The sequence below is a fragment of the Pantherophis guttatus genome, chromosome 2, assembly GCF_059756535.1.
Source record: "Pantherophis guttatus breed Tessera chromosome 2, ASM5975653v1, whole genome shotgun sequence".
Classification (NCBI taxonomy): Eukaryota; Metazoa; Chordata; class Lepidosauria; order Squamata; family Colubridae; genus Pantherophis; species Pantherophis guttatus.
Window position 1 is genome coordinate 44519736 of NC_142064.1, and position 12940 is coordinate 44532675.

At 35.8% G+C, this 12940-nt stretch overlaps 1 protein-coding gene across 2 annotated transcripts in view; it reads right to left on the bottom strand.

Annotated features, from left to right (window-relative positions):
* Positions 1 to 10289, bottom strand: part of ERAP1 (endoplasmic reticulum aminopeptidase 1) — a 28900-nt gene extending 18611 nt beyond the window's left edge. Inside the window, exons 1-10 of one of the 2 annotated variants that reach the window (XM_034440714.3) lie at positions 10190 to 10289; positions 7506 to 8046; positions 5413 to 5551; positions 4763 to 4897; positions 4104 to 4224; positions 3254 to 3408; positions 2984 to 3097; positions 1733 to 1864; positions 505 to 636; positions 328 to 396 (exon numbers count right to left, since the gene is read on the bottom strand). In XM_034440714.3, coding sequence (XP_034296605.1) covers positions 328 to 396; positions 505 to 636; positions 1733 to 1864; positions 2984 to 3097; positions 3254 to 3408; positions 4104 to 4224; positions 4763 to 4897; positions 5413 to 5551; positions 7506 to 7984 — 1476 coding nt within the window. In that variant the 5' untranslated portion in view covers positions 7985 to 8046; positions 10190 to 10289. Of the gene's footprint in view, positions 1 to 327; positions 397 to 504; positions 637 to 1732; positions 1865 to 2983; positions 3098 to 3253; positions 3409 to 4103; positions 4225 to 4762; positions 4898 to 5412; positions 5552 to 7505; positions 8047 to 9790; positions 10116 to 10189 lie in introns of those variants that run through there. The other variant, XM_087885902.1, reaches the window with a different exon arrangement.
* Positions 10290 to 12940: the final 2651 nt, after the last annotated feature.

Consider the following 12940-nt stretch of genomic DNA (forward strand, 5'->3'; position numbering starts at 1 on the left):
AAACAGCTGTTCTGACCTCAAAACAGAGTCACTTTGAGTTCAGTCTTTTTCAGAATAGTTGGAACAGTACTCAAAGGGTTCAGTAGATAAGACTTAAAATATTCTATTCCAACTCCATACCTTACAAATGAAAAGAATGTATCACAACTTCAGTGACATAATATGGATAGCTGCCTAGAGTTGCTGGACAATGAGACAGGCAGTACACATATCAAATAGAAAAAAAAGAAAAGAAAGAGAGAAGGGGAGGGAGGGAGGAAGGAAGGGAGGAGAAAGAAAGAAAGAAATAAAGAAATAAAAAGAAAAAAGAACGAAAAATTATCTCACTGAGTTTAAGACTCTCTCCTTGTTTCTGATACAAACTCCATTTTGACTTCCATCAGCATCTGGACAAACCTAACCAATAAATAATTATTAAAGATATTACAAGATGAACATCAGTGCTGCTCAAGAACATCTTAAAATTAGATATTTTGGGAGAAGAAATACTTCTCAAATACTTGCATCTGATAAGCTGTCCCACAGATCTTTGTTTTTTGTGTTCTGATAACTGAATCGCAACAAATATTTCACAAGACCAGCTTGAAAAATTTCTGGGCTGAGATAGTCCTGTAGCATATTGAGAATACAAGCTCCCTGTAAATAGAATGAAATAATACAAAATATATCTGGTTTTTTTTCATGTTTAGGGATTTGGACTAATATCATGTCCATATAGTCACTGATCATGGTACTAAATCAGGGGTGAAATGCTCCCAGTTCAGACCGGATCGCCCGATCCGGTAGCGATGGTGGCGGGTAGTTCGGAGAACCAGTAGCAAAAATCCCTGCCCCCCCACCATGCTCAGCTGAGTCGCACGATCATCAGAGGCTTTTTTTTTTTTACTTTTAAAAGCATTTTTTCTACAACCTCTTCCAACAAAAAAAATGCTTTTAAAAGTAAAAAAAAAAAGCCTCTGATGATCGTGTGGCTCAGCTGGGATCCTCAGAGGCTTTTCAAAGCATTTTTTTCTGCAATCTCGTGGCCGAAGACTTTTCAAATGCTTTGAAAAGTCTCTGACGATCCCAGCTGAGTTGCCTGATCGTCAGAGAGGCTTTTCAAAGCATTGTTAAAAAAGCCTCTGACGATCCCAGCTGAGTTGCCTGATCGGCAGAGGCTTTTCAAAGCATTAGAAAAAATGCTTTGAAAAGTTAAAAAAAGAAGTTGGCCACCCCCACCCAGTCACATTACCACCCCCACCAAGCCACGCCCACAGAACCGGTAGTAACACATTTTACATTTCACGCCTGTACTAAATCCTATTTTTTGTCTCTGCAGTTTGAGATTAATGACCCTAAAAATGTTTCTGATAAACATTAAGATTTATGGTTTTGATGATTAGGAAAAAATGGACAAGGGAGGGTATGGCTTTTTTTGTCATCACATAGAAAGAGAAAATTTTGTAAATATACTTATATTTATGCTACACAAAAAATCTGAACCTTCTTTTTTCTATTTTTTTCCTTTAAATTTTTTCAGCACTTTTGCTTTTCTTTTTTCTTTTTTTCCCCTTTCCTGCTTTTGCACTTTATTAGTTTGCATTAGTGTTTGTGTTTTTATAACTTTAATAAAAAATCATTAAAAGTAGAGTATCATATAGTCTGACCATCTTAACAATGAAAATGAAAAACACTTTCAGAGATAAACATAGTACCCAGAATTATTAAACTTGGCCAAAATTTCTTATTTTACCTTGTCATAGGAAACATCATCAAACATTTCTAGAATCTGAGCTGGATTTTCAACAGGAGTCGATATAGGATGTGAAGAATTTAAAGCATCTACTTCCATGGCATTAAAATACTTGTTTAAAAAATGATCTTCCTAAACAAAAGAAAAAGAAGCCCAGATAAGTCTTCTGAGATTTTGACCTCATTTTAAAATGAGACATTGAGATAAACTTACATTTAATTATTTATACAGAATTAATACTTTACTACTTCATTTATGACTTCAAACTGCTTTATATATATTTTGAGTACCATTACTTTTGGTAAGAGTGGAGAATGAGCATATGTACTCCTATCATGATCACAAAGTGGTCAAAGCAAAATTAAACTTTAATCCCCCCCCCATCTGACCTCCAAATCCAAATTGTGGTAATTTCACTAAAAATTAATGTAAAATAATTACTATAATCTATTTAAAAAATACTTTTGCTGGTAACATGATTATCTTTAATATTACTGGAACATCCAATTCCAGCATTGAATTAAATATTGATAGGGTAATATTTCATCCAATTGATGAAGCAAATTCTAGGCCCAAAAATCTTAAACCATAATAAATTAGTCTTTAAGGTGTTTCGTATTATTTGTCTGAAAATATTGGTCTCAGTAGAAAGAAGATATTTTTTTTTCTTTATGGGCTGAGAACAAAAGGAATGTTGGCAGACTCCATTCAAATATTCCACTTCCCAAAAGAAATAAAGGGAGAACAGGAAATAGTAGGAAATAACTCTCTTAAGTCCTAAGTGACTTAGAAAATATTAGTGTTAGTATTATGGGAAAATGGGTACAATTTGATATGTAATTTACCCCCCTTTTAATAACTCTGTAATCCCTTCACTGGGGTGGAGTCAGGATGATGGATTGGAGCTCGAGCATTTACTGGCTGGATGCCCTTCCTGACACCTATGCAGTATTCACAGTAGATTATTATTCATTATGCCCAGAGAGAGAAATATCTTCCGCTACTTGGGATCGAACTCACAGCCTCCAAATTGTGAGGCAAGAGCTCCACCTCTACACTACCATGCCACTCACATAATTCACTGTATAATTATTTTCATTAATTATAAAATTTCATGCAGTGCTACACAATCATGTCTACAGTCTAAAAACTTTGCCGAGTCTGCCTAGTGCAAATCTATAAAGGGGGGAAAGTGTCTATTTTCAGTCCTGGGATTTTCTTGACTTGTTATTAAAATAGGAGAATACTTACAACTTTCAGTTCTGGATGGGTCTTGCTTACTGACACAAATTCCATAAACTTTGCAAAACCTTCATTAAGCCAAAGATCATTCCACCATTCCATGGTAACCAAATTTCCAAACCACTATGAAAAAGAATACATATGCTGGCTTTAGTCATTTATATAAATGGCACAATGTAACTGTCAACTGATGTTCTCCTCTGATTTCAGAAGGAGTTGTTGCCAGATAATTAAAATATAACCTTCAATTTCATATATGAAAAGCAAACTATAAATTACCTGATGAGCAAGTTCATGGGCTACTGTCATAGTAATTCCAAGTTTACTTGATACTGAGGATTTTTCAGAATCATATAACAAAGCAGATTCCCTGTACGTGGTCAATCCCCAATTTTCCATTGCACCAGACTGAAAATCTGGAATAGCTGCTAGATCTGTAATGAAATGTTATTTTCTTAAAATCTGTTTACACCATATAATACACCTGGAAAACGGACATGCACGTACATACACATACACTAAGTTCAAATATTTAATGATATGGAAATTTTTCAAAAGTAATCGTAAATCTTTTTGGCCCTTTAAAAAACATTCTTCAGAGTTTTTTTTTTTTTAAAAACAACAATTTTACTACTCTATGCAATGTAGACTGAAAAAGAACATACAATTAAAAATAGCAGTGAAAAAAGATGATAGCAATATCTAGATAAAAGTAGTAGTCTTTGGGACTGCATATGAAATGTTCCCACAAGACTGTTTACGCATAAGAAAAAATCTAGAACTCTTTACATGGGTGATTTTTCTGACATAACTTCATCATATTAAACTCAATAACACTTCAAAATGTATAGGACTGCAATCTGAAATTCCATTTTCCATTGAGTTGGTTCGTATCTTAGCAACATTATCAGCAATAAAAAGTCTAACTTCCTAATAGGAAACTTAACACTCATTGGAAGGAACTTTGAATTGAATAAGAATTTGTTTACATAAAGCACATATTTTTTAAAAATCTAACTCTAAAGGATTTTTTAAAACTTTTAAAAATGACTTTAAATTAGAGAATTAATCCGGCTGCTTACTATACTTTTCAGATGTTTAACAGTATCTCAGAATAATATATATATACCTTGTTTTGGCAAAGGATATGCAATGCCAAAATATCCCTCAAAGAAGTCTAAAAGTTTCACTGCTGCATCCAAAGCATACTCTGCTTGTTTGATTTTGTGTGGCACAGCATATACTGAAACCTAAAAGACACAAGCAGGAATGGATTTTGAACATACTGTTAGGTTGCATCAAGATAGGTTTCTCAGAACATAGTCCCAAATTACTAAAATCAGCACCCAGAATTGCACTGGGCAGATCAAAAAAGATAGTTTTGTTGGATTTACTTCCAGTTCTGTTTAGGATGGGAACAAGCCAAAGCTTCTAGGTTTCATGTCATTCTAATTAATAGAAGTTTTGTTCAATTACTTCTGTTACCATAAGCCTGGTGTAACAACTGAGAACAATTCTAAATATGAATCATTACTGTGGTACTTTATAAATAAATATCAACATTTTTTAAAAAAAATATCTATGTAACCCCTTATTCAACAGCTTGAAAGCAATAGTGCAAGTCTAAGCATTTGATTATTATGTTCCATCAATAGATTTTGGAATTTCTGAAAAATTAGTTAAAATCAGACTGTGCTCATTTTCAGAAATCATTTTATAATTGCTAGCTTGTGCTTGAAGCTATATAAATGTTTATACAGATAAAATCAGCTGATGCTAAATAATTACCTTAATTCCACGTAATGTGTTCTTGGTAACTGATTCAAAGTCTGAAATAATGAAGGCTACTAAGTAAGTGCTCATCTTTATACTGATATCAAACTGGTCCTCAATAAGCCATTCATTAATGTTTATTGATTTCACCTAAAATTTAAAAACACAATTACTTTTTGCTTCTAGTTGAAAACTCCAAGATTGTTCGGAATTAAGTCTTTCGTAATTCTGTTCAAACTCTCACTGCAAAAAGATTATAAAAATGTTATGCTAATTTTACAAAACACTCTTTTGCAGCAAAGACTATACTTGCCCGTTTGAAGGGCCACTAAAATGTAAGTTATACATGTATGTCTATGCAACTCATTAATAGTTACGCATTAGCGTGTTCTACAGAGCAGTTGAATCCAAACCTATCCAGAAGAAAACATCATTAAGTTTAACCGGACATCTTTCAAGAAGTGTTGCAGCTCAAAATAGGAAAGGATGCCACTTTTGAGGATATAAGTAATTTTGATTTCAAGTTTCAGTATATTAACAATGAATTTTCTATTTTGATTTGATGTGAACATTCTGTGCATAAAATAAATGGAACATTTTTAGTCTTCTCTTAAAAAATATTTTTCTTTTATCTGCCTTTTAAAATATTCAAAGTATGCATATACCAAAGGCATATTAGATAGTGCTAGGTGCTTTGGGCTTCTTCTGATCTTAATAGAAAATGTTGCTTTTAGTGCAGGTTCATCAAAGCACGGAAAAGCCATACGTGCAGCTGTTGGCTCAAACTGGGTTGATGCAAGCACCCTGGAATTAAGACAAAAACGAGTACATTTAAAACCGACGATGCAGATAAAATACATGGTAAAATGTTTACTAGTCCACATTTCACTTCAATAATATAATTTACCTTATATTTATACATCGGGAAAAAGAAGAAGTATAGTCATTAAAATGACATTAAAATGACAATGCCTACATGTTTTTTTGGAAATAGGTACTTCTGCTTATTGGGCTGTATTCTGAGATATGTGTACAGGTAGTCCTTGATTTACAACCACAATTGAGCCCAAAATTTCTCCTTGTTAAGTGAGATATTTGTTAATTGAGTTTTGCCCCATTGTACAACGTTTCTTGTCCCAATGGTTAAGTGAATGACTGCAGTTGTTAAGTTAGTTACATGGTTGTTAAGTGAACCTGGCTTCCCCATTGACTTTGCTTGTCAGAAGGTTGCAAAATGATCACATGACCTTGAGATACAGCAATGGTCATAAGTATGAACCAGTTGCCAAACATCTGAATTTTGATCACATGACCATGGGGATGCTGCAGCAGTCATAAGTGTGAAAAATGTTCATAAGTCACTTTTTCCAGTGCCATTATAACTTTGAACTATCATTAAATGAACTGTTGTTAAGTCGAGGGCTACCTGTACAGAAGATTAGTCTGTATCACATCTGCTTTTCTCGAATTTACAACTTGAAAGGTTCTCTCAGATTGCCTGTTTAATAATGGATTTGTTTTTTTAATGGATTCCATGGTGAAAGATATCCCAAAGATTCATTTTAGGAGGGAAAAGAAATGCGTGAAAATAAATAACCAATTCTAGAATACGACATATACCCCTTTATATACTAGCATTAAGGTGAAGGATGAAGAATGAACTCTCTACCAGAGTAACTTTACCACGTTACCACCGTTATAACTGAAACGGTAAGCTAAATATACTGTATTGCCCTATTATAATCTAGGAAGTATTATATTTAGACCTTGGAAAATATTTATCAGAACCTTCTGGAGCATGTGTACTAGACAGGAAAATTCCCTAGGATTTTTCAAAACATATCTAAAATATTATCTAGTCCTATTTGGGGAATTAGTTTACAGTTGTTTTAACTTAAGGATAATGAAAATGGTTGAGATATTACACAGCCATCATTACCCTTAGCCTCTGACCATCTGGGTTTCATATTAAGTTAGATTAGATGGGTTTAGGAAGTTACACAGGCTTTGTTTAAAGCATTAAAAGAAGTACTGTGAGATCTCTTCTTAAAAAATCCTAATTGAAGCTGACAAACTGTAACAACCTACCTACAAATATTTTCCTCTGGAGCAAAAAAATTATGCTGTCTGAATTTCAGGCTGGTTGGATTAAATCAATAAGATCAATTTCAATCCAGATTCAGGTCAGAGTCTGACACTATTATTTTGATGACCCTATTAATTTTTCTTGATATCAAGAAAATATATACACCCGTCCATCTCCCTCACAGAACGGCTCTTGACGGTGTACAATGAAAACATAAAAACCATATAAATATTATATTTCATTAGGAGGCAATTAAAACAAGGATAAAATTAATAAAGTTAAAAAGGCAGTGGGAAGGCCTTTAAGGTGCTAACTAATTTCAAGGTTGAGGAAGATTTACCCCAGTAATTTGTGACCTTCTCTGCTGGCTTCCCACTGGAGAAACCAACAGTGAAGATTGTAAATAGTGATTGCATGACTGTGGCATGCTACAATAAGCCATAAATGTGAACTGACTGCCAAGTACCCAGATCACAATCACAGGATTGCAGGGGTGCTGGGATCAAGGAGTTGTAATCACCATTCATTCACTACCATCATAACTTCAAATGGTTGCTGAACGAATTATCGAGTCAAGGACTACTTGTAAATATAAAATAAGAAAAAAAACTCCATATGATTCTAAATAAAAGTTATATATTCAAATAATAAATACAGTAATAGAGGGCTTACCTTATTTCCCCTGCCAGAGTTCTATATGTGCTTTTATAGAAACCATGAAAACTATCAGATAAATTGGCAGAGTACTCAATGCTAATAATGTAGCTCTGCTCAACTTGTAGAGGTTCAGGAGACATAAGTGCTATCTGCTCAAATGGTGGATATTCTAAAACCATCATTTCTTTAGCTGTATCAGTGCTGTCCTTGATGTTGTGGATAGTAGTTTTGGTTATCTGAAGATATTTGCTGTGAAGGATGACTGAACTAGTTTGCTCGGTTATTAAAATCTCTATTTTGGACAATCCAGTAAAAGATAGAGTTGTGAGATTTGGATGAATAAGGAGATCATAATGAATTGGAACAACATGCTTTGGAAGTCTAATATTATCCCAAGGAAAAGGATTGCTTTCATCTCTAGCAAATGAATATGATGTCCCACATAGAAAACTTAGAATGCTTAGCAGTAAGAACATTTTACTCTTCTTCAACATAAAAATCTGATCAGGAAGCAGCAATATGATCTCAGGATACTATGGGATCCAGAGTTAGAAATCTAATAAAGAAAAATAAATTGAGACAATATAAACACATGTTTATGAAATGTTGACTATCATTTATATGGTATAGTTTCAAAGGCGTTATTCTATATATTCTTTTCTAGCAAGCAGACTGTCTTAAAGAGTACATAATTTGGTGAACTATAGATTGCCAGAATGACACCTTAATATTAAAATATTTAGTCTGGTGGCTCTGCAGACTAAAAGCATTGTGATTAACACCAGCTGTCTGCAATTACTGTAAGTTTGAATCTCACCAGGCTCAAGGTTGACTCAGCCTTACATCCTTTCTAAGGTAGGTTAAATGAGGATCCAGTTTGTGGGGGCAATAAGCTGACTTTATATAAAATATACAAAAGTATGAAGGCTATTGCTTAACGCATTGTAAGCCGCCCTGAGTCTCCGGAGAAGGGCGGCATATAAATCAAATTTTAAAAAAATAATAAGGATAATTAATTTTAAGGCAAACTATACTTATTCACTTTTGTTAACATGTAAATGACAAGTCATTTATTTATCAAATTTATGTGGCCACTGATCTTATACAAAGTGATTCTGGTTGGCATACAATAAAACCAACAATTATAAACACCATTTAAAACAATTAAATAATTAAACATACATAAAAACTGGAGGGTGAGAGGATTAAAATTAGAATGTTGTGCAGCCAATGCATGAGCTTCCTGCTGCCAGGATGAACCCTAGCTTTAATTTTTTTTTAAAAAAAGCCACCATTTGAGGGCTCTTTGGAAGGCTATAAGGGTTATAGAGAAAGTGACATTTTCTAGGTCCTGTCAAATGGAACTCACCAGATGGGGCCCAAAATATCCTGCTAGAGGCAGGATTTTACACAGAGTTACAGTGTTGTTTATACAGAGTCTGAAGAGTACTGGGCCCACTGATACCCCACTGCATGCCTCTCCATGTGGATATAAACCCATGAATGATCATACAGTGGCTACAATTCAACCAAATCCATCTGGCATTTGGGACCATTCATCTCCCATTGTTTCAATTTATGAAGAAAGAGGCTATACTCTACTTAGAAACAGCAGATAGTACTAAAAAGGATCCAAAACGTCCTGGCTCAAGATATCCTGTACCTTCGCAGTACAAAAAGTACCCATTTCTTTTTAATCTGTTTAATCATTTTTCCTTCAAAATAACATCAGCAGTGGCGTGAAGCGAACCAGTGAATTCCCTAAACTACCTATTGCTATTTTTAAATCAATAATCTGATTTCATCCTCCTGATTTCCAACTGAACTTTAAACATGAGCGTAGGTAAAGCCGTGCATTCCTTTCCTTCGTATCGTCTTGCAAGTTTATCCATGAGCCAAAGGAGATCTTCGGTAGGGACTCCCCGGACCCAAATGGACTCCGTTTAAATCATAAGTCATAAATTTATTTGTCAAGCATATATAAAACAAAACAGGTAGAAGTATAAACATAATTTGAATACATGAAAAGAGTAAATAAAAAGGAATATTAGGACAGGGACGGTAGGCATGCTGGTGCACTTATGCACGCCCCTTAATACTTATGAATTTATGAACGCTCCTTAATCTGTGCATGATATATGTACATATCCAATTTTCTAGCTTCTCGCGAAGAATGAATTACGACGCTCGGGTTCACACCATACGATACTTGCACGCTAAAGTGCGGTTAGTTGGTAGTTCAGTGTGGCGCGAAAACACAATGGCGGGGGAGGGAAGCGCCGTAGCAAAAGTCGCCGTACAATAACCAGAAGCCACTGCTGGTTTTTCCTCGGTTCCTGTTACCGGAATCGTATCGGTTAAAGACGACGCATAGCGGCCGGAGCAAGCCTAGCAAACTGGGGACTATCTGGCCTAAGCCCTCAGACTCAGGGGCCAGTTCAGCACAGCGAAAAGGAGCGGAAAACCCTCCGCCTCGAGAGCAATTTTGGAGAGCTTTGAAAGGCTCTCCAAAGGAGCATGCGTAATGGAGCCGTCACTTTCGATATTGAAACTTGATAGTTCGAGGGAGGGAAATTAGGCCTCGGCTTCCCAGCTGACGTCCTTTCTCCTTTCCCTTCCACGAATGTTATTTCCCTCTCCTGCCTACGTTCCTCCTGCCTTAGGACAAGCCTTTAATAGGGACTCCCTTTTTTTTTTACCTGCTCGAACCAAGACAGCCACCGCCGCCGCTGCTGCCGCTCCTTTGCCACCCGCGCTTGACTTGGCAAGGAAAAGTGAAAGCGAAACGGCGCGGAAGGTGCTTGACCCGCTCAGCCTCTTGAGGCGCCCTACGCGAGCGGCCTTTAAAGCAGGGGTCTGAAGAAGCTTCTTGAATGAAGCGAAACGTCTTCAAAGAAAAAACAACAAGAAAGTCCAGTTGCCCCTGAAAAAGCATCTTTGGGACAACCGTGACTTGGATGACTGACAATCTCTATAGACTTTTAGCTATCCAGTTTAGGATGAAAACCCTTTGAATGGTGTAGGAGTAGGAATGGCTTTCCAGAGGAAAGAATTGCAGAGTACAGGAACCAGGAGCACTACTCAGGTGATCCTGAGGACACAGATAAACCTCCAAGTGCTTCAGGGACCCTCTAAATGGATGCAAATGACCAGCTGTCTGCAAGGAATATAAATCCTTTCATTCTCCACTATCTTGTCAGAGCTGAAGAAGCTTCTTCATTCCCAGCATTGCTGGCTGGGGAATTTTGGGAGATGAGGAGATGAAGTCCACCAGTCTTAAAGTTCCCAAGGTTGAAGACCCGTGCTCTAAAATGAAGGGCAACAAATCTGAATCTTCTTACTGCTTGTTACTATGTTCGCTGTTTGTCCTAGTAGCACCAGTTTCATTTATTAGATTAATGTTTCTCTACCTTGGCCCCTTGAAGATGTGGGGACTTCAAGTCTCAGGATTCCTCAGGCAGCATCTCCTTGCATTTTCAAGTGGACAAAATTGAGAAACACTCATTAAACAGGGCCTGCTTTTCAGACACCTTAATCAGTTCTTGAGCATCACCTGCATGACATTCTTTGAATTAAACACTTTTTATTTGTTCACTCCACCAGAATGTTGGAAAAAGAAATTGTGTAAAGTAGCACAGAATTCTACCCCATCTCTGTGGGCAGGAAAACTAGCAGAAAAGAGAACTGGATGTGTTTGAACTTGGTATGGAGAAAAAGCCAGCAAAAGAATGATTATAAAACAGGCTGGATATCCAGCCGAACCAGACCAAGGCTAAGAGGAAAATGAATAAAGACTTTTTTGTAAAAAAACATGGTATAATTTTCCCATTTGGAAAAGGCAGTAGGGTGGCAAGTTGAAGTGTTGCTTCCAGCCTAAGACTCTTTCCTTCCATTCACTGACCCAAAACAAAGATAGAATTAAGTGGTTGGGAAGGGGAATCAAAAGTTGTGGTAGGCATAATGCCTGCCTGCCTGCCTGCCTGCCTGCCTGCCTGCCTGCCTGCCTGCCTTCCTTCCTTCCTTCCTTCCTTCCTTCCATTCATTTTTAAACTGTCCTATCTCTGGTGGAGCAATTATTCCAGAAGATCACTAAATATCAGCGAAGAATTATAGGAGCTTTAATCAAGTTGGATTTTGAACTCATTCTGTTAGAAACTCATATATGTACAACCCCCACATGTTTATCTATTTTTGTAGATATTAAAATACCTAAATAGTGTATTTTTTGTGTTTATTTGCAATATTTTCTTTATTAAAAAAGTATTTTTTTAAAAAAAACACAATTGCACAGTAACTTCATGCTTACTGTCACAAGGGGTAGCTGTTTTGCTACTTTGGTTTAGTCAAGCACTGAAATTAATAAAAAGAAAATATTTCTGTAAAATAAAATAGAAGCAGAAAACAACAATGGTTTTATATTCAATATTTAATTTGATTTGGAAGAGTATTTCACAAGTTAAACATTTGAGGTTATTGCTTTTCAAAAGTTAAAACAATACCATCAATTTAAAAATACTAATAGGTACCCATAACAACACTACTACTCATGGCTGCAGGCAGGGCCGGATTTAGATGAAAAGAGGCCCTAGGCTATTCCACTTATGAGGCCCTTTCACCTATAGTGAAAGTGTAATTTTAATTTTGCTAACAATTTGAATGTAGGCCCCTCTTGATCTTGAGGCCCTAGGCTGAAGCCTAGTTAGCCTATAGGAAAATCCGGCCCTGGCTGCAGGTAATTCAAATTATATATTTCACAAAAAATCTAGTTGTTACCAAAAATTAATATTTACTATTAGTCTGGGAAACACTAGTACATTTTCTTTACCAACCCAGAATTAAAGAGCTGCTTTGTGCAAATAAAATTATGTCACAGAAGTTAATCTGAACATTTCTTCCCCTTCATTTTATGTTCATCTGCTATTGGAAATCCTGTGGCTACCCTTCCAGGAATATCTTTTACTCTGCCAACAGATTTCAATAGGTTTGATTATAAGGAATGTGCTGTAAAAGTTTCTAAGCCCCATTTATTTCAGAAGCAGTTTTAATTCAAATTAATCATAAAATGTGCATTCTAAAAGATTGCCAATAGTCTTCATCAAGCACATATTAAAAGGAAGAATAGGGTGATGAAATTGCATCTTCAGCTAAAAAATGTGCAGTGGCTTGGCATTATTATCATGAATAAAATACAATTTGCATGTAAATATATTCACACTCCATATTTTCCTGCATGAGGATTCCTAGAACAGGACAAATTGTCATATGACAATTAGAGGGGGATAAAAAACATTTCCTGACATTTCAAAAAAATCTTTATTTTCTTCACTTATACAGAGTATATATCTCTGAGACGTCAAGATCAGAGTTCAATAGAAAGTTTATGAATATTGTCCTGTTCTCTGTATGGCTGGTTTTCATTTAGGATATGTACAGTAAAGTACAGAGATTAA